The sequence below is a fragment of the Poecilia reticulata genome, linkage group LG13 (assembly GCF_000633615.1).
Source record: "Poecilia reticulata strain Guanapo linkage group LG13, Guppy_female_1.0+MT, whole genome shotgun sequence".
NCBI classification, from domain to species: domain Eukaryota; kingdom Metazoa; phylum Chordata; class Actinopteri; order Cyprinodontiformes; family Poeciliidae; genus Poecilia; species Poecilia reticulata.
Window position 1 is genome coordinate 7,959,298 of NC_024343.1, and position 19,361 is coordinate 7,978,658.

General features: G+C 39.2%; 2 protein-coding genes across 5 annotated transcripts in view; both read right to left on the bottom strand.

Moving 5' to 3' along the window:
- Nucleotides 1-5,258, bottom strand: part of brip1 (BRCA1 interacting helicase 1) — a 104,990-nt gene extending 99,732 nt beyond the window's left edge. For all 3 annotated transcript variants that reach the window (XM_008425200.1, XM_017308324.1, XM_017308325.1), the window contains exons 1-6: nucleotides 5,181-5,258; nucleotides 4,721-4,814; nucleotides 4,065-4,176; nucleotides 3,139-3,336; nucleotides 2,783-2,928; nucleotides 1,181-1,318 (exon numbers count right to left, since the gene is read on the bottom strand). In XM_008425200.1, coding sequence (XP_008423422.1) covers nucleotides 1,181-1,318; nucleotides 2,783-2,928; nucleotides 3,139-3,336; nucleotides 4,065-4,176; nucleotides 4,721-4,814; nucleotides 5,181-5,197 — 705 coding nt within the window. In that variant the 5' untranslated portion in view covers nucleotides 5,198-5,258. The remainder of the gene's footprint in view (nucleotides 1-1,180; nucleotides 1,319-2,782; nucleotides 2,929-3,138; nucleotides 3,337-4,064; nucleotides 4,177-4,720; nucleotides 4,815-5,180) is intronic.
- Nucleotides 5,259-7,674: 2,416 nt separating this feature from the next.
- ppm1da (protein phosphatase, Mg2+/Mn2+ dependent, 1Da) lies at nucleotides 7,675-17,814 on the bottom strand. 2 transcript variants are annotated; one of them, XM_008425202.2, is made up of 6 exons: nucleotides 17,131-17,814; nucleotides 13,114-13,342; nucleotides 12,008-12,132; nucleotides 11,091-11,272; nucleotides 10,700-10,924; nucleotides 7,675-10,509 (listed from the first exon to the last, which is right to left on the bottom strand). In XM_008425202.2, the coding sequence occupies exons 1-6, from the start codon at nucleotides 17,654-17,656 to the stop codon at nucleotides 10,135-10,137; spliced, it is 1,662 nt and encodes a 553-aa protein (XP_008423424.1). In that variant the 5' UTR covers nucleotides 17,657-17,814; the 3' UTR covers nucleotides 7,675-10,134. The 2 variants fall into 2 exon arrangements, with proteins under 2 accessions (XP_008423424.1, XP_008423425.1); XM_008425203.2 differs by having other exon boundaries at nucleotides 7,675-10,506; nucleotides 17,131-17,813.
- Nucleotides 17,815-19,361: the final 1,547 nt, after the last annotated feature.

Consider the following 19,361-nt stretch of genomic DNA (forward strand, 5'->3'; position numbering starts at 1 on the left):
GTAGTTACAGTTCTATCCATGTTTTAATGTTGCAGAGCTCAGTCATTTTGCAAATAGTTCAAAGTTTAAACTGGCATTGCTGTACATCTTTTATCTGGTCATTTTGTGCAACATTTAACAACTAGAAAATGGCACAAAATAAGAATATTTTTTCCACTCTGATTGGCTGCTGTTAGGCCTACCAATTTTAACTTGAATGTTCATTGCATTTTTCGTAGACGCCTGTGAAAATAATTTCTATAYCCATKACTTTTTTGTTCTCTGGGAAATTATTTTTGACGATAAATACAGAAACAAGCATAAAAATCAAAACATCTACAATAGTGATAGTAAAATTAATGATAAAATAATGGTCAGTGTAAAGTAACTTGCCAATTCTTTGGTGGCGGCGGTGAGGGACTTGGATAAAGGCTAGTGGGTGCTGGGCCAAAAAAAGTTGAGAAACACTGATCTAAAGCTTGCTCTAGTTTGAACATTTCATGTTGAATTTGTGGAGCATACCACCACCTAGTGGTCATTCTGAATTGTGATYTGAAAATTTAGATAGGAAGCTCATTAAATAAAAATCAGCTGCAGATTCTTTAATGTGTGACAGTTTTAGCCTCAACATACAAACATCCTTCATCACTCAGACTGCTATAAACGGAGAATGAAGGCGGATGTGTTTCATGCTAGTATCTGGTAACTCGTGCAGAGGCATCTGTACTAGATCTTTTCCCACAGGAAACATTCCGACATGTCATTCAAGGAAAAGTCAACTGAAGTTACTGACGGCTAAGGATGACCCATTACATAGCAACAAAGCTGTGCATGCTGGGACATTTTAGGGATTTGTTCAAGATGCCTGCCCTTACTGATCATACAAGTACTTCATAGTAACAAGATGCTAGGAAGGGCAGTGCAGTGATCCAAAAAGATGCGCAGCATGTGAAAAAGCAGTAAATAAATCTGAACCGCACTCACAAAACTTAATGAACATATTGGATCCTTAAAGCTTCATGAAAGAGCTGGTAATGGAGAGGAAGGGGGGGGAAAGCACTGATCTATTTCACATAAATTAGCTTGTAAAGTTCAGCAAAATGACTAATAATTAATACGTTCAGAAAAGAGAGAAATGCTGCAATGGTTTTGTGGCTCGTTACCCTGAAGATAGTTCTATACTGGTATAAAATGTACTTGCATTGCATGATGAGGACAAACCGGCTCCCTGGTGGGTTGAGGCAGTTTTCCAGCTCTGAGGACCAGATGTTTCACTATCCAACTCAGGTTCGTCATCAATGAATATGACACCTTGTTGTGTACGCTGCCTTTTATGGCTCTAAAAAGCAGAAAAGAATTTGACTTCAATATACAAGTAAGATGTGTTTTGAAGAATTATGCCAATTATTTATTCATTGGAAAGGTAAACAAAATAGACCAGTTAACTGTATTCTACGGAGGTCCCTAATGGACATTTGCATTCCCCCGCAATAATGTATCTACTAGTCAGTTCATGCAGCATCTCTAATACTGAAAGTCTTTCTGCTACAGAGTCAGATTTTTGTAAAGATTTTTCATGAATGTTTATATCTCGATTGTTTTATTTTTTTCTTACTCAATCACACCACAAACGGAGGCAAAACAGGTCAAACATGGGTTTTCCATTCCTGCTCTAAGACATAAACATGACAGAAACTTTCAGTAACGGTGCGTTCACACCAAAAGCGTTACGAGCTTCACAAATGTGTCTGACGCTCCAAGTTCGATGCTTGTGTACTTTTGGTGCATTCACACCATACGTGTTTTGAGCGCCAGGCGCATCTGGTTAACATTCAAAGTCTATGTGGAGCGTTGGACGAGCTTGATGTGTTAAATGGTCAAAACACTCCAAATGGTTCAAATCCTGCCGTGCTAGAGGCTCAAAGCGCAAAGCAACAGCCCTCGACGGGTTTCCACAAAGACTTTGAATGTAAACCCAACACACCTGACGCTCAAAACACGCTTGGTGTGATCCCACCATAAGAAGGAAAGAAAATATACATCCAAACTATTTGGACTATTTTTGAGTTATTTCCCTGTAACCTACGGACTAACCTTTAATCCCCAAATTTTGACTAAAAGAGCCATTTCCACAAAAAGAGTAGTTAGTTGCTATTGTAAAGGTGCTTGATAATCAATTAATCTTTTACTTCATCAGCATGAAATCTTCCTGTAGATGAGAACATTAGTGTGTAATTTGTGAATGTTTATGCAATAGAGGGGAAGTCCTGTGCTATGACACAACTTTATCTTTCTTTTCATTTCAACAAAGAAAAAACCTGCYGTGGCATCAATTCTCTTTTTATTAGAGAATTTCTAGACTTTTAAGAGATAAAGCAAAGAGCCATAGTTTGATTACATTTGGTTTCCCTTGTGATGTTAAGAGAGACTGAGACTTATTCAGAAAATAACTGCTTCAAGTTATTGAAACATGTGGCTCACTTAATGGGTATGTAAATTCTGTTTTGCTTAGTGTTTTTGTTGTGCACCTGAGGCGATATTTACATAATTGCATAAAATAACTTTTATGATTCTGACGATATAAAACTGTCCTGCAGGTCCACTGTCCAACACACCTGAGTCAAACGATTACATTCCCTCCTCATCATGCAAGTTCTGTAGAAACTTACTAAAGATCAGTTCACTGACTCAGGTGTGTGCCAGTAGCAAAACGAGCAAAGCAAAGACAGAGCGCCCTGGGGACCAAGCTTAAAGACCCCTCAATGAATTAAATTCAGGGTAAATGTCTGAGGATACACAGCACCTTGTACTCTGAAGTACGGTTGCGCTTCCTGTCTGGTCTGAAGTCCTCATCTTTATCGCAGTCGGGGTCTAGAGAGGCCTGGACTTTCTCCGACAGACGGGACGCTAAAGACTGGCTTTTAGTTTGAGACTCASCAGGTAGTAGCACTGAAAAACAGAAAGCAGACCACTCATGAAGACATGGATACCATGAAGAAAGAAAACTACACATAAAACTCTCCAACTGTGGTGATTTTTATGACTGATTTAGCTGTCAGCATGTTCCCATTGGGTCACAAAAAGTAGAAATCAGAGAAATCAAACAGTTACATGAAACAAGCCTGAAATTGCATCAAAAGTTAACAATGGGCCACTCACCGTGTTCTGATGCTGTGTGCGATGGCTGGGCCGTCTCTTTGCAAGGTGACTCAGTGAGGTCCACCACCGCAGGCTGGGCTGCTGCCCTGTGGCACTCACAGGGACACGGGTTGGGAGGTTCTGACTTCTTGGAGTCGCCCACATGTTTATCTGACTGGCTTCTGTCTCCAACATGACCTCCTCCTTCTTTCATTTTAGCTGACAAAACAATACAAGACTTTATGATGTCAGGTAGCATGATGGGCCATATGGAAGAAATTTGGTGTTATGACTATGGAGAGCAAATATTTGTAGACTAAAACTCAGAGAGAATACCAAGCAAAAGTATTAAGACTCCTTGAACTGTTCAATTAATGTCTCATTTGCCATACATCTGCCACAAAGRTCATGGCATCTGTCACAGAAGTCACACCAAATCAGTGTCAGCTGCATGTGTGTATGTACATATGTATATTTACCGGTATTCTCACTTTTTTTAATTGATTTGTTCGAAATATATCTACTCATACTCAATCTGCCACCAAATCTGTGGCAACTGTTACAGAGGACGTAAGCTGTCACTACTGAACTATGAAAGCTTCCGCCAGGCCTGGCGGCCGACACCAGTAGATGTGCCACGATTTGAACTTGACCCTGCTGAACTACGTTCTAATGTGTATCGCATAATAACACACTGACAAGGTTAATTTGGTATGAAAATTTTTGCAATGTTCTGTGCTAATTTATTCAAACAAAACAATAATAAAATKTTATGTAATCAATTAAGTTAATAAGTAAAGAAATCTAAATTCAGTAGTTAAAGATAACATACCACAAAAAGAATTGGAATAAAAACATTCTTGAATAATCAGAAGGTATTATTATATTACCATTTTGATACTGACACTGAAAGCTGGTTTGTCTGCTGAAAAYACATGCAGCCTTACCCATCTGAGCCTGCTGCCAGCCCAGAGCAGAGCAGAGCAAGGCCAGACTTTTACCGCTGCCTGTGGGACTCTCCAACAAACAGTGCTGTCCGTAGTTCAACCCTCGCATGATCTGCAGAAATAATGACACAATGTAACCCAAACCAAAAAGACACCAGCAGGCCCAGTCTGTCACATCATTTTACACCCAGAAATCATTACAATATCCACACATGCCGCTTATGACTAAAATATTCTAATGGATCTTAGAACAGAACTATTTGGTCACTTACATCCATCCTGTGCTTATCCTAAGCAGTCAATAAGAATAAGAATACATGTAGGACAGCTTATCACAAGGCAACACTGATACATACAAGAGAAACAACCATTCACACACACTCAGTGCTGCTGTAGGTTCTGGAGTGTGAGCAGTACCAGAGAAGACCACAAGGAGAATATGCAAACTTTACATAGAAAGGTGGGGATTCACACACGGGATCTTTTTGGCATCAGAAAACTGTTTCTGCTGTGGCCCAAGTGGTGACGAAAATGAAACAAGTCCARCACTGAGAAACAGACCCTATACTGCTGCTCTGCTAAAGCAGCTATCAACGGGTGAAAATGACAGGTGACAGTATGGACGTGAAGATTCCTTTTAATCTGAGTTGACTTACTGAATTCATCATGGCTAGCTGGGATGGATACGCCTTGCAGGGGAAGTGGACCTTCACTCCGCCAATGGTGTACTCCACAGGAGAGGCCATGTTTCTTTAGAACAGAGAACATCCGTTTAAACATACAATCAGTAACAAGAGCACAACAAAGTCTACGTCCTACGTTATTATTGCCATTCATCAGCTCACAACCTCAAAGTTCATACACAGCGAACGTATTAAGTGTTCTAAAGCACTTAGGCCACTTATTTAAATATTTCCTGCTGCCACCAACCTGAAATAAGATACGACTCTAACAACTGTCTGAAAAGCTAATACTAGATATTTACCACCGTTACCCTCACTTATGACAGCTGTTCCCTAATGTTTAGTAACTAACGTTTGTTAATAAAATAAATATTCTGAAGTAAGTAAAGGTTGTTAACACGAAGTGTTCGTATTCGTTCTGCGGCCCACATACTTCTTCCCGCTCTCCATCACATTGGAAACCCAAACAGGATGTTAGCTACGTCACGACTGAGTTCTTCCTACAAATCATTTCAAAATAAAAGCTAGATGGGAAAATCCTGTTGATCGTACGTTCGAACAGAATTTGACTTCAGTTTTCACTCACAGAATACAAACATCAAACACTAATGTATGTAAACTTTAGAGGAAATAAAATAAAGAATAAAAGGAACATGTAACACCCCACCTCTTCGAACACTGAACAGGTGGATCAGAACACAGAGTAATATATTTACCGTTCTTGCCTTGCAGCAAGAAGGTTCTGGGTTCGATTCCCGGCCCCGGTCTTTCTGCATGGAGTTTGCATGTTCTCCCTGTGCATGCGTGGGTTTCCTCCGGGTACTCCGGCTTCCTCCCACAGTCCACAAACATGACTGTCAGGTTAATTGGCCTCTTCAAATTGCCCGTGTGTGTGTGCGTGCGTGCGTGCGTGGTTGTTTGTCCTGTGTGTCTCTGTGTTGCCCTGCGACAGACTGTCGACCCGTCCAGGGTGACCCCGCCCCTCGCCCGGAACGTTAGCTGGAGATGGGCACCAGCAACCCTCCCGACCCCACCAAGGGTGCAAGAAAATGGATGGATAGTGAGTAAACCATGGCAGAGTAAAACACAACAATGACACATTCTCAGCATAAGCAACCACAGATTTATTTGACCAAAGAATAACTAGCAAGTTCTCTTTGTTGTAGTTTTTATATTTTTGTGCATTTTTAATCGAGTATTTTTATGGATAGTTATGTATACTCATGCATACATAACTGTACAGTCATGCTCATAATAATAGTGTGTTTCAAAAGGTAAGTAAACCTCAAAATTCGTCAAATAAATTGTATTTTAATTAACACAAAGGCATTGGCGACTAATATGCAAGCAAGAAAATTGGAAAAGTAGTTGAATATGATGATATTTTACGTAAAGTCAAGAAAAGTTTTAAAAAAATAAAAAATAGCAGTGTTGACATCTTTCTTTACAAACTCAAAAATATACTGTATAATATACGAAATTTTTAAAAATTCAACTTTCCTCAGAATTATAAACTAATATTTAGTTGCACAAGGTTTCTGATAACTGCTTCACATCTGTAGTCCATGGAGTCGATCAATTTCAGACACCGGTCAACAGGTATTGCAGCCCAGTACAGTTGTACTATGTTCCACAATTCCTCTGCATTTTTTGATTTTGCCTCACGAACAACATTTTTTATGTCAGCCCACAAGTTTTCTATTGGATTAGGATCCAGGGATTATGCTGATCCATTATTTGAATTCTATTTTTCTGAAATCGTGATTTTGGTGGTGTGCTTGGGGTCATTGTCTTGTCGAAACACTAATTTCAAGGACATGTCCTCTTCAGCATACGGCAACATGACTTCTTCCAGTACTCTGGTGTACTCAAATTGATCCATTATCCCTGGTATGTGATATATAGGACCAACACCATAGTGCAAGAAATTTCCCCACTTCATGAAGCTTGAACCACCATGCTTCACCGCCTTCACTGTATACTATGGCTTGAATTCAGTGTTGGCAGGACATCTGACAAACTGTCTGTGGCCCTTAGAACCAGAAAGAACAATCTTACTCTCATCAGTYCACAAAAAATTACACAATTTCTTTGTAGGCCAGTCACTGTGTTCTTTGGCAAGTTGTAACTGCTTCAGCACATGCATTTTATTTTCACAATGGGACTTTGCGGAAGTTTCTTGCTGGTAGCTTGGCTTTACACTGATGTCATCTGATTGTTAAAGTACTCATAGACAATGTCAGGTCTTTGTTGATCCTCCTGGAGCTGATCATTGGCTGAGCCTTTGCCATTTCGGTTATTGACCATTCCATTCAAATAATTGTTTTTCTTTTTCTTTCCCGCCTTTCTGGTTTTGGCTGCCATTTTAAAGAGTTTGAGATCATTTTAGCTGAACAGCCTATCTTTTCTGCGCTTCTTTATGTTTTTTTTTCTTCTTCTATTAATTTTTTGTAACACCCCACCACCCAGATCAAAAAACTTTCTCCTTCTGAACAGTGTCATTAGYGTCCCCTTTTACTGTTTTTCCAAGGACAAATGCAAATCCAGCCCATGCAACGTCAGTTGCCTTGATCCTTCAACAAGGGTCACCTGCATAACACTTTTTTTTTTCACATAGTCGATGACCTCACTAACTGAACTCAGCACTTCTATTTGTTTTATCACACCCSTTTTAGTAAATGAATCAGTTTCACAGAATCAGCAGCAYGCATATCATGCCAGTTGGTTTTCTATACCTTTACTAAACATTCTAGAAACTTGTTTGTAGTGTAGAAGAAATTTTAACACATTGTTTTATCTTGCTAGTGATGTGGGTCTGCTAATATTTTGAAAACAACTGTATGTATGTGACAGCATCATAATTTTCTTGAGATTAATAAAGTACTACCTAACCTAAGTTAAAGTAAAAATGTCTACAAGTGAAAATGTATTATTCGACTTCAGGAAAAATTATTTTAATAAGTTCATTTCTGGAATAAGTGGTTTTGCTTTTCTCTACATTTACACTGTACACATGCACAACAGCATTTAAAATCCGTTGGAAGTGAAAAAAAAAGACATTTCATAAGCATTTTTCAAGAATAAAATTACAGATCTGAATCAAGAGACCCAAAACCAGGTTACAGAATGTACATATCTACAGAATGAGTCAAACATAAAGACGAGTAGATCARCACAATATATTTTTTCCCAGACAATCCATAAAGCTACCAACTCGAGAGGGAGAGAGATCTGTGCGCGCATGTGTGCGCCATGTGCTCAAGTGATTCAAACAGACGATGCTTATTTGGTGATGACAGGAAGCATACCAATTTGCTCAGCAAAAAAAAAAAAACATGCAACATCAAACAGGGTTTGGGAGATGATTCATCAGTCTTGGGTATTGGTCATTCTGTTCAGATTCATTTTTTGACAATAATTTTACACCAATGCTCAAGGCAAAAAAGGCTTGGCTTCTGTAGAACTTCACACGTCTGAAACAAGGACACTTCAACAGGTGCTTCACAGCCCTGCCACAAACTCAGATTTTTATATTTAAGTTCTTTTATCAAAGAAATTAATTTGCCTTAGTCCCCCTTAGCCYGGCAATTGCCTTCCTACTTAATTCCACATAATTCTCCTCTCCCTTCAGTGCTCTATATTGGATTTCTCTTATTGAAGTGGATTTTAACCAGGCCAGTCAGCAAAAAGGAGCCGTTGTGAATGGTGATGTAGTTTCTGTGCCGTTGAAGAACTGCAGTCTGCCTACTGCTGTATTTGACAGAAGAGGAAGTGAAGGAAGTCATTCAGTCAGCCACGCTTCCAAATATTGAATCAACATTAAAGCTGGAGTAACTTTTATTAAAAATATATATGACATAATTATACTATCACTATGTCATGATAGTATAAAACAGATAATCTGTAAAAAATAATTGAGCTCATCTGGTTCCTCTGCAATAACTAGAAACATCCCATCAGAGCCAGGAGGAGGGCCTTAGTCCTGACAATCATGCTCGTGCCCATCTCCAGTCAGAACTATGGCTTCACAATATTGGAAAATCTTGGGCTACTGATATTGCGATAACTATCAGTTGCCATATATGCCCATTTTCTACTTTCCTCTCCGCCTCATCTCTGTTTCCATCACTCTGTGACCTTTAGCATTTTGGATAATGTCATTAGTGTCGGGTAGGAACATCTGGTGCTATAAGTCTGTCAAACTGAATATTATATTAGTGAGAAAAATGAAAATTTATGACACTTGAAATAAAGTCAAACTGATTGCATTCCAAACAGTTCTTAGTGATGTGAATATTGCACACACTGATTTTGCAGATTCTCGTAGACAGAATACACTGATTTCACAAGACTCCCATGTCTTTCAACATGACATCACTCTAAATTTCTTTTAGTGCAGTTACAAAAACAGATTTGTCTTAAAAATCTGTTAAAACAGAATTGCCAGCATCTGCAAATACAGAGAGACAGTTTTGGAGAACGGGCAAATGTCTAGAATAAACACACGAAACAGCTGAAAAGTGTTACTAAAACTACAACTAAAATATATGAGGGAATAGGATTCATAAATGATGCAATATTTATCAAGGGTTTAACATGTATAAGAAAATCAAACATTGTCACACACTGACAATTCATATAAATATACAGAGTACTAGCTTACTGATTTGTTTACTGTAGTAGCACCTTCTGTTTATATTCAAGATAAGTATTCAGTGATTAAATAAAATACATTTCAAAACTCAAGGTCCATTTAACATGGAAGCTGTGGGGTCACATCTATAAGGAATTTTCATGTTCTATCACACAATAAAAGAATGTATAAAAATAGATTCATTTTGCATACAGTTCTACATACATAAATACTCAGCTATAAAATTCAAAAATATTTACACCAGCAACATTATGCATACCCAATTCTTCCACTTATTACCACACATTGTGGTAGCATAAGCCCCAATTTACATCTGAACATGCAGGATTTAGAAGATCTAATGGGAGTACTTCAGTTTAAAATAAATTCTCTTCAATTCATATTTTAATACGTGACTTTTCCACAATATACCAAACACTGAAGGTAAAGAAAATAATTTGTATTATTAGGAACCAACATAGGTTCTCCACCACAGTAAGGCCAAGAATGTTTATGGTGAACTGGCTGCAGCCCAACATTCTGATACAAGCGTCCCCCTCCCTCAGCGTCGATACTGCTTCACCAGCATTTTAAGAATCAAAGGCAAAAAAATCAGATGAGAAAACGTTTTAAGTGGGATTTGATTAAACACTTAGCCCAACCTTTAACCAAGGTTGTTCTGTGACTATATCTAAGATGCCATCATCCCAAACAGGAAGCCATGGGAGACAAAGATAACAGCTGGTGTGTGTTTTCAGCAGACACACACTGTGGTCTTGTTATGCTGCTGTAGAATGGGAGAGACAGACTCCTTCTGTTTCTCCTCAGTGTTGTGCTGGACCAGCGGTGGCCTATCAGTTCTGCGTTTAGCCTTCTTTGTCAAAAGGCCTGACGAAGGGGATCCATTCAGAGTTCTTTTGGTGGATGTCTTCCCGCTTACTGTTCTGTCAGCTAGACTGGAGTGACTGGGCGATTCCATGGTGCTATTTGAACACAGAGGTGACAGACTAAAAGGGTCCGACAGAGTCATATGGTAGAAACTGTTGCTTCCAGATAGTCCATCCCGTCGCTCCAGAGCAGGGAGCAGCTCAGACATGGCAGAGGTAGAGTCTTCATCTGGAGGTTGCTGCTGGAACCATGAACATAGGTGRGTTATTAAGCAGGAATATCAATTAAAGTTTTTCAAAATGCAGTATCTCATAAAAGGATGTGTTAAATAAAATGGAATGTTTAAAACCAATGAAAAAATGGCTGGTTTCATTGGGAGAATTATTCTAAATTGTGAGCGTCTTAAAGAATTTGCTTTGAGTCATCCTTACCTGTAGGAGCGGAGTGTCTGCACGAGATATAGATGTAGGAGGACACTGGGACACTTTGGCCAGGTCCAGTAGAACCTCTTCATTGTGGAATGTTTCCTTAGAGCCCCCAGGTTCCAGCAGGGCAATCACAATAGCGCTTGTGTTGTCAGCACGCAACATGCGCTGGCGCCACCGCAGCAACGAATGGCTCACAAGCTGCCTGGCACTTGAAACGCCACACGGTACCTGGAATGATGAATGCTTGTTATTGTTCTGATGATGGTTGATAATGAGATAGACCTTATTGATTAGCCATTACACATGAAACAGTCTTTTGACCAGGCTTCCTTATCTGACTGTTAATATAAAAACTCCAAAGTACCAGAGAATCACATTAACCCAAACAGCTTACCATTTCCTCATCGTTCTTCTGACACATGGAGATGGCCTCTTGAGGTGGCACCATATTCCACAGACCATCACTCCCCAGGACGATGTAGCGGTGTTTTCGAGGGTCAAGAATAACAACGCAGGTGTCTGGCTCAGGAGAAACCACAAACTCTCCGCTGTAGAAGTCATAACTCCATAAATCACCTGTGTTGTGGTAGTGAAAAAATAAATATCAATGAAGCTGCATCAATGATGAAAAAAAGACCAGGATGTTTTAAGAAGGTGTTAAAGGTAAAAAAAACACAAATGCCATCAGCTGTAATCACAAGCTCCTAAGAGATAGTAGTTGCTATGTCTTGAAAGTAATCCACACCACACTGACAATTCCTCCTGCCATAGAACCTTTTATGTAATGACATCCAACTCACTATCAAAGTAATTAATGTTTCTTTATTTTTCGTAGAAATTTTAAAAAGATGAACAGAATGGTTTCCAGTATGTTTATTGATGTAACTCATGCCTCTGTAATGAAGATGTACAAGATGACCTCGTCATTTGTGTCCCTGGGTAAGACACTTCACCTGCCTTGCCTGCTGGTGTTGGTCAGAATGGATGACGGTGCAAAACTACAGCCTGGCTTCGTCAGACTGCCCTAGGCTGAAGCTACAATCCAGTAGTTTTCCATCATCTGCGTGTGAATTTGCTCTTTATTTCAATTTGATATATAAAGGACATTATAAACAAAATAGATTATTATTATAGAATTAAACAACTAAGGTGGATTGTTGCAGTCATTGTTGCTACAATTGTTTATTTTTTTAAGTTAATATTTAAGCTTCTGAAATAAATTTCTGAGCTTTCTGAATGGCCAAATCATCTGTTCAGGCAGCACCAGCTGTGGCGTAATTGATTGAAATTGTCTTGTTGGTGGTTTCTCACCTAAAGCTCGAGCAACAGCCAAGAAAGGTATCTGGTCAATAACGGTGCTCCGACGAACTGGGCCATTGTGACTGAGTCTGGGCCTCTTCCAGACCACACGGTTCACTCCTGACTTCTTGATCACACTGAGAGAGATACAAGAAGAGAGGGGTTTACATGTGCATCAGCCAAAGTCCACATAAAATAAGTTTTAAGCAACAGTAAGGTGTTGCTCACCTCCTTTAATACGTTTCTTGTCACAGGAACAGGTCAAACCTACTTCTCTATGAAACTTACTACGTTCATCCACAGGGAACAGGTCTAGGATTAAAATTCTAATAAACTTCTAATGACAATGAAGTCAAATAAAAAATTAAGATTTTAACCAATGCTTGTGTTTTTAAAGTAGCTTCACTCACTTAATCTGGGAGAAAAATTGCAACCGAACTGGAATTTCATCTGGCTATGTAAAATAACATTATAATCATTACTCATGATTTAATCCACAGCCTTTACAACAAGTACTTTCCAGCCTCATTTCACCCAACATTTACCTGCACCTGCATGTTCCTCTGACTTGTAGAGCAAGTGAAGCAAGTTCTGGTGACAGAAACTACAAACATCTAAAATATTTTAAAAGGCTGCATAAAACAAGGCCTACAGTACCCTTAAATACACCAATAGCTTCACAAGCTTGGTCAAACATGTAAAAACAACACAACTTTAATTTGTTCAGTTCAATTAGGTTAAAGATGTACAAAAAATATGCTGCGACAAACCTTCTTTCCAAAGAAAGAATGATGTCACTCAGAGCACAAAGCATAGCATTAGACTGAATAGATCCGTCTTATGGATCGGTAACATTGTCACTGATATCCGAGCTAGATTATTTTTCAATACTAGGATCGATACAATATTGTTATTGGTTCATTTATGAAAACGCACATCCCCCAAAGCTTCAGTAATTTCTCATCCAGAAAGATATTTAGGCATTTTTCATTGTTGCTCTAGTCATTCCTTTCCGATTAACCCAAAATTTCCAGATATTACAGCAGTGTCTACTTCTAAATGTTCCTGATTTAGCCTGTCATCAATGTGTGCAGAGCCAGAGAAAAATGTTGGTTTACCTCCCTCCAAGACCTTCAATACGTTCTCTCTCTTTGGGTAATTCAGGCTTGTGGTCCTGGGTCACTTCGACAGCTTTGATGAATGGGACTGAAGGATCATCCTGGACACCCAGAACTACGGCTGAATCTCCAACATGAGCCACATACATGCGGTTTCCTCTGAGAACTACAACACTGGCTGTGGTGCCTGATGTACTAGGAAGCCCTGTGAGAGTTTTTGGCCATTCAGCTGTGAAGAACAATAAAAAGACAATACATGTTTACCAATTGTGTAATGCTCATTAGGGGTTCAATGTTAACCACTTGGCTAACACCAAAAAACAATGCACAGTACAGAAAAGTGCATTCAAAAATATATATGCATAAAAATAATTATAATATTATTGCTCAGCAGTTTTTTTCCTTCTGTTTTTAAGCTTAATTCTCTGATAGTAGCTCAGATTTTAAGGACAAGCATCATCTGTCCAGAAACTGATGTAATGCTGACCTCAACAGACATGTGCAGTGTAACTACCTGGATAGAAACTGTGACTTGCTTAAAAATACAGCTGACATGCCCAGGCAAGTCCAGCCCAACACAAACACACCCACTGAGACAGTATCTGAGCAAACCAAACTCAGCATAACATGTCTATAGTCAGCCAAGCTAACTACAGAAACTAAATTTCATGTTTGACTGTAAACACAACAGATATCGTTTATGGTTTTGAATCAGCTTTGCTCGATTCCGTGAACATCCTCGGCAATAGGGTTAGGGTAGTTAGGTTAGTTCAGCTTTGTTTATAGTCCCTGACTCAGTGGCAGCAGCTAACACTACTACAGCTAACACCGCTAGCTACGTACATGTCTGAAGTTGGCATCCGATTTAACAGGCGAGTTYATTGTATGCCATTTTGGATTTTGATATATGACTGCAATCATAAGGATCCTTTGGCATGTCTACATTGCAAATGGCTTGTGTAATAGCTTCCATTTCATTATAAATTCACATTTCAGATCTTTTATTCTTTGCTGGGAAATGTGCTAAAATGTCAGTCTCTGGTAGAAGCATATCACAAAAAAGGAGAGGAAAATGCATACTTACATTGCCATTCCTGTATTCAGCCATAGTAAATCAAATGTATCATTTCTTAATACCTCACAGCCTTTATGTAGACCACTAAACTGAATCAAAACTGAAAGCTGCAAGACACAGAACAGCCAAGCCTAGTCTACACTGACTGAGGTAAAGTCAGCTGACATTAGCTCTCCCTGAAGACTGGCTTCATGCATGCTAGATTACATTGATRGAGAAGCAGAGGTACCTCTCTTCTCTATCTTCCTCGCACAATCGGAATTACACGCAACTACTACTACTACTACCATATGCTATATCCATATAATTACTATTTATTCTGTAAATTTTGCAGCTTCATGCAAGTACTTCTTTAGGGTATACTTTGTCTCGTGTAAAGGAATTTATTATTCACAGATCCCAAGAGTTGACAACAAACTGAGAATATTATGCTAAAGAATTGCCTATGTTACTATGGAATATTTGCGAGAACAAATATTCCATAGTTTTACTGTAGATCTTTGGATAAACACCAAGACTCATTTTCAAGAATTTCTTCTTAGCATTTGGCACATAACTGAAGGAAGATTTACCACCACCAACCAGTAAGGAGTGTGGACCATGTGACAAAAAGTATAAATTACCCTGTTATGCAACTTACACCATTTAAAAAAAAAAAAACATAGCCCGATATCCTCTGTCTCCTGAATCTTTCTGCAATAAATCAACAATGTTTAATTTCATTTTCATATTACTAAAGATTAACTAACTTGATTCTTTGAATCTGGTGATTCCTCCAAAGCAAACTGACATTCTATTGTCTCATCTTCCCTACGATCACATTTTACCCATTTCCTTCTTAAAAATAAGAAATKGACACACTGGACTCTTCAGTCCAGTGTGACTTGCTTCAGCGTGTCCATTTCTGAATTGTGGAATAATTGTCTCTTCTCTCCTATTCCTTTATGATCTTCTCATTTCTCAAATTTTCCCTTGGATTTTATAAAGCCACCATCCTTTCCTTTTTCAAGAATTTATTTCATCCACAAGTCCATAAAGGCCAGTGTCCTGTGTATCAGAAACATTTCTGTTCCAACACATCTGATTCAGGTGACCTAATTACCTCCTTATCGTGGCATTAAGTTTTATCTGAAGACGGACATACCAGTGACCCATACATTGGTTTTCAATGTCATGGAGAACTTACTTTGGACAACACCTGTCTACACAGCATAGATTCTTTAAAACTCAGGTTTTCAACACTGCTCCTCAGGACCTAATGTCCTGCATGTTTTACTGCCCTGAGTAGGGGTGGTAAACACCTAAGACACACCTGTTTTAAATAAATGAGTGATTAACAGCTTCTGTAGCACTTGATGGGTGAGGAGGCATAATTTTTTTTTCCAGATGTGTTAGAGTAGAGAAACATCTTAAACAACAGGCCTGTTGCTTTCAGAATAAAATTTAAGGTTTTATTGATTTKTTTAAAGTGTTTGAACTCCATGGGACCTTCCTACTTACCTGAGCTCTTGCAGCCTCACACCCCACCCAGACCCCTAAGGTCAACTGACCAGCTTTTATTGTCTGACCCTAAAGCTAGGCTAAAAACTAGAGGGGACAGAGTCTTTTCTGTGCCGGCACTCAGACTGTGGAACAGTCTCCATCCGTCTGTTAAGCTTTCTCAGTCAGTAGACCAGTTTAAGTCCAGTCTGAAAACTCCTCACTGGCCTTCAAGACCAGTTAAAGAGAAAAGGTAAAGGATGGAAGATAATTGTTGCAGCTAAAATTTTAAATTGTTTGGTTTTTATTCATGCTATTAACGTTTAATTGTTGCAGCTAAAATTTTAAACTGTTTGGTTTTTATTCATGCTATTAACRTTTGGTATCTCTGCCAATTTTATATTTGTCTTATTAGTTTTTCTAAGCTTAATTTTATTTCTATTACCTAACTGTGATTGTGTTGTGAAGCATTTTTGTCAGCAAAGGCTGTTGTAAATGTGCTATATCAATAAACTTTGACGTGACTTGGCTAAAATGGGAAAGACCGCATATGTGCTTTAACCAGTGCTTTAAAATACATTTTTTGATTTATGAGACTAAAGACAGTTGTCTGTCCCTGATCCAGTTTTATTTAAATTGCAAGCACAGGATTTGAAATCCTCAAAACTTTCATAACTAGAACAGACGTTTCAATAGGTCATACACTATCCTTTAAAAACAGGGGTCCCAAAAGGCCATCTTTGAGGACCAGTGTCCTGCAACTTGTATTTAGATCTGTATTTGTGTTTTTGAAGACCGAGTACAGATGTAATTGATTAGTTTTATTAAAATAGAAATTATAATTATTCACCTTAACACAGAGGTGTCCATAGTCACTCCTCAAGTGCGAGTATCCTGCATGTTTTGAATATCTCCCTTTTTCAACACACCTGGATCAAATGATGGCTCATTTGCAGGCTTCTGCAGAACAATGGCATGCTAAGGAGGTCGTTACCAACCCCGAGAGAACTAAAACATGAAGGATACCGGCCTTTGAGAGACTGACTTTGGACACCCCTATCTTTAACATACTAGAGTCGAGGAAATGAAATCCTAATTTTTAAAAGACAACTGACACAAGCGACTATTCAGAGGCATTGAATCCAATACCGACTTCAGTTACGTTAGCGGTCATCTTAAATTCGAAAAGAAACACAAAATACTCTTATTTATACCTAAACCCGACTCAACCAGCGTTTAAAATGAAACAACTCACGGTGGTCTTGGAACAATAAAACACTTGACAGTGGAAAATTACTGTTGCCGTAGAACCTTCGAGTAAGCTAGCAGTAGCTCGGTGTCGGCAAARCATTCCTGTACGTTCCACAAAGTCAGGTTTTTGGCCATGTTTAAAAAGATGAGGATTACATAATTTCCGACTGGTTGATATTAATTAGAATTTTGGGAGCTGATGTTAAACTTACGTAGCTTTTTCCACATAGCATGGTGGCAGGCTACAAATCCTTTGCGTATAGCCGAGCAGACCTCCCGGTCACAGTCAGACCAGAACCCGCGTTGTTTCTTTATGTATTCCCATAAACAGTCTCGCGCAAACTGCGCAGCCTCGCTACCCCCGTGGCCATCGAACACCGCGAAGAACGCCACGGAACGGCGGGAGCGACTAGAGGTACTGGGTTGATCTCGAGGTGGACACTCGCTTCCCGGTGAAATGGTTTGATTAAAAATGTGTTTTTCTTCAGTTCGAACTCGTTCACTTGATGATTCTGTAAGCTGCTCAGTCTCCGCTTTTCCATCTTTAATGTCTGGACGTGAATCCACAGCTGTAGACCTAACGCTAAGAGCTCCCCCATTACCCGCCTCCTGCTCGCCCGGCGTCGGCTCATCTTCCCCCGGCTCGGGCTCCACTATGACCTCGGTCACGTCTTCCATGTATTTCCTCCCTCCTTGGTCAGTAAAGACACTAACTCGCATCAGCAAGGGGTTTTCCATGGTTCCAGCCCTAAAAAGCTTTTCAAGTTTTCGGATTTGTTGGAATATAAAATTGAAGCTGGGTCAGATTTGAATGCGGGGAAACGTCCTGCCTTTGTTTATGTTCGGGCGTAGTAAGCATGCTCAAACCGTACGTCTTGACGTYAGAACGTGCCTTCTTCTGATTAAATGACGTGGCAACGCCACTGCGGCTGTTGCCCTCTACAGGTAAATCCAAACCTTTTCTACGCAAATAGGCCACATATTGTAAAATCACGAGCACAGCTGAAATCTCTACACCAGTGTAATTAGCAACTTGTCCGTCATAAAACAGTTCAAGCGTTTTGCTGTGGTTACAGTTCTTTATTTTGCAGACTTGTCAGACACATTTATGTAACCGGTGTGTACTATTAATGTTCTTTACTGATAGCCTAGACTTATACTGACCATTAACCTTGATGTGTTCTGCATTATGTTGAGTTGAAGAAGGGACTCAAACCACAGCAGCTGCTGGTTGTTCTGTAATGCAGGTTGCTGGCAGAGGCCTACACAAGTTGTTACATTTAGAAATTTATTATAGAGAGGGTTTTTTTGCTGTCTCTCTTTAGAATCAGAATCAGATTTATTGACTAAGATTGTGTGTACCAACAGGAATTTGACTTTGGTTTATGTGCTCACATTATACCTATCTTAAGGAAAATGGCAAAAAGGAAAAAAATTAACAGTATGTACATGTGAGTGTGTGCAGCCATTTATCAAAATAAAGAAAATGCTTATGATTGTGCAAATATGCCATTTTTTGTCTCACAGTAAGATGTTCATTGAATAGGGAAAGAAACTGTCTCTGTGGAAGTTGGGTTTTAAGTGGCACTCTGTAGCATTGACCTGAAGATCTAAACAGTTTGACATGTGGGGTCTGCAGAGAAACAAGTCCTGGAGAGTCAGCCCTGAAGATTTTCTATGCAGACCTGGTTGTTCGTACCACTCTGGGCCTGTCTTGTTTTGTGGCTGAGTCAAGCTGCACTGATGGATGTGGTTGTGTACAAGACTGACTGAATGAATAATAGGGCTGTAGTGATACAACAATCTCACGATTCTATACGATACACGATATTCTGCTCATGATACGACATATATTGCAATATTCAGCAAACGATACAATTCAATACACTTTTGCAATTTTCTGAAAGATTTTAGAGGGACAGAGTGATTTTGATGACATTTTGTGACTGTTAGAGAGTTGGATTGAATTAATTTAACTGAAAATCACCAACTACACAATACCTGGCTCTTGTTGGACATGGACACAGACTTAAAGTCGACAGCTGGACAAAATGAATCAAAGTGGTGAGAAAACATGTTTCTTTTAATTGAAACAGTACAAACTGTAGCTTACATGCATTTGTAAAGTAAATAAAGTGCACCAAGTACCCTGCTCTGAATAGTTTGATACCTTTTTAAACTTGACACTTAACATCTGAAGGAATCACTCTAAGCCTGATGACCTAATCACTCTCCCCGTGAGGCAAGCAGTGAGTGAGCAAGGGGACAGTTGGATGTTACGATACTTGGGGATGAATATCGATTTTTTTTCTAGGAAAGAAAATATCAATATATATCGCAAAATCGATATTATTACACAGCCCTAATGAATAATAGCAGAAATTTTACTCATGTAAGAGTGGCATCCATCCATCCATCCATTTTCTGTACACCCTTGTCCATT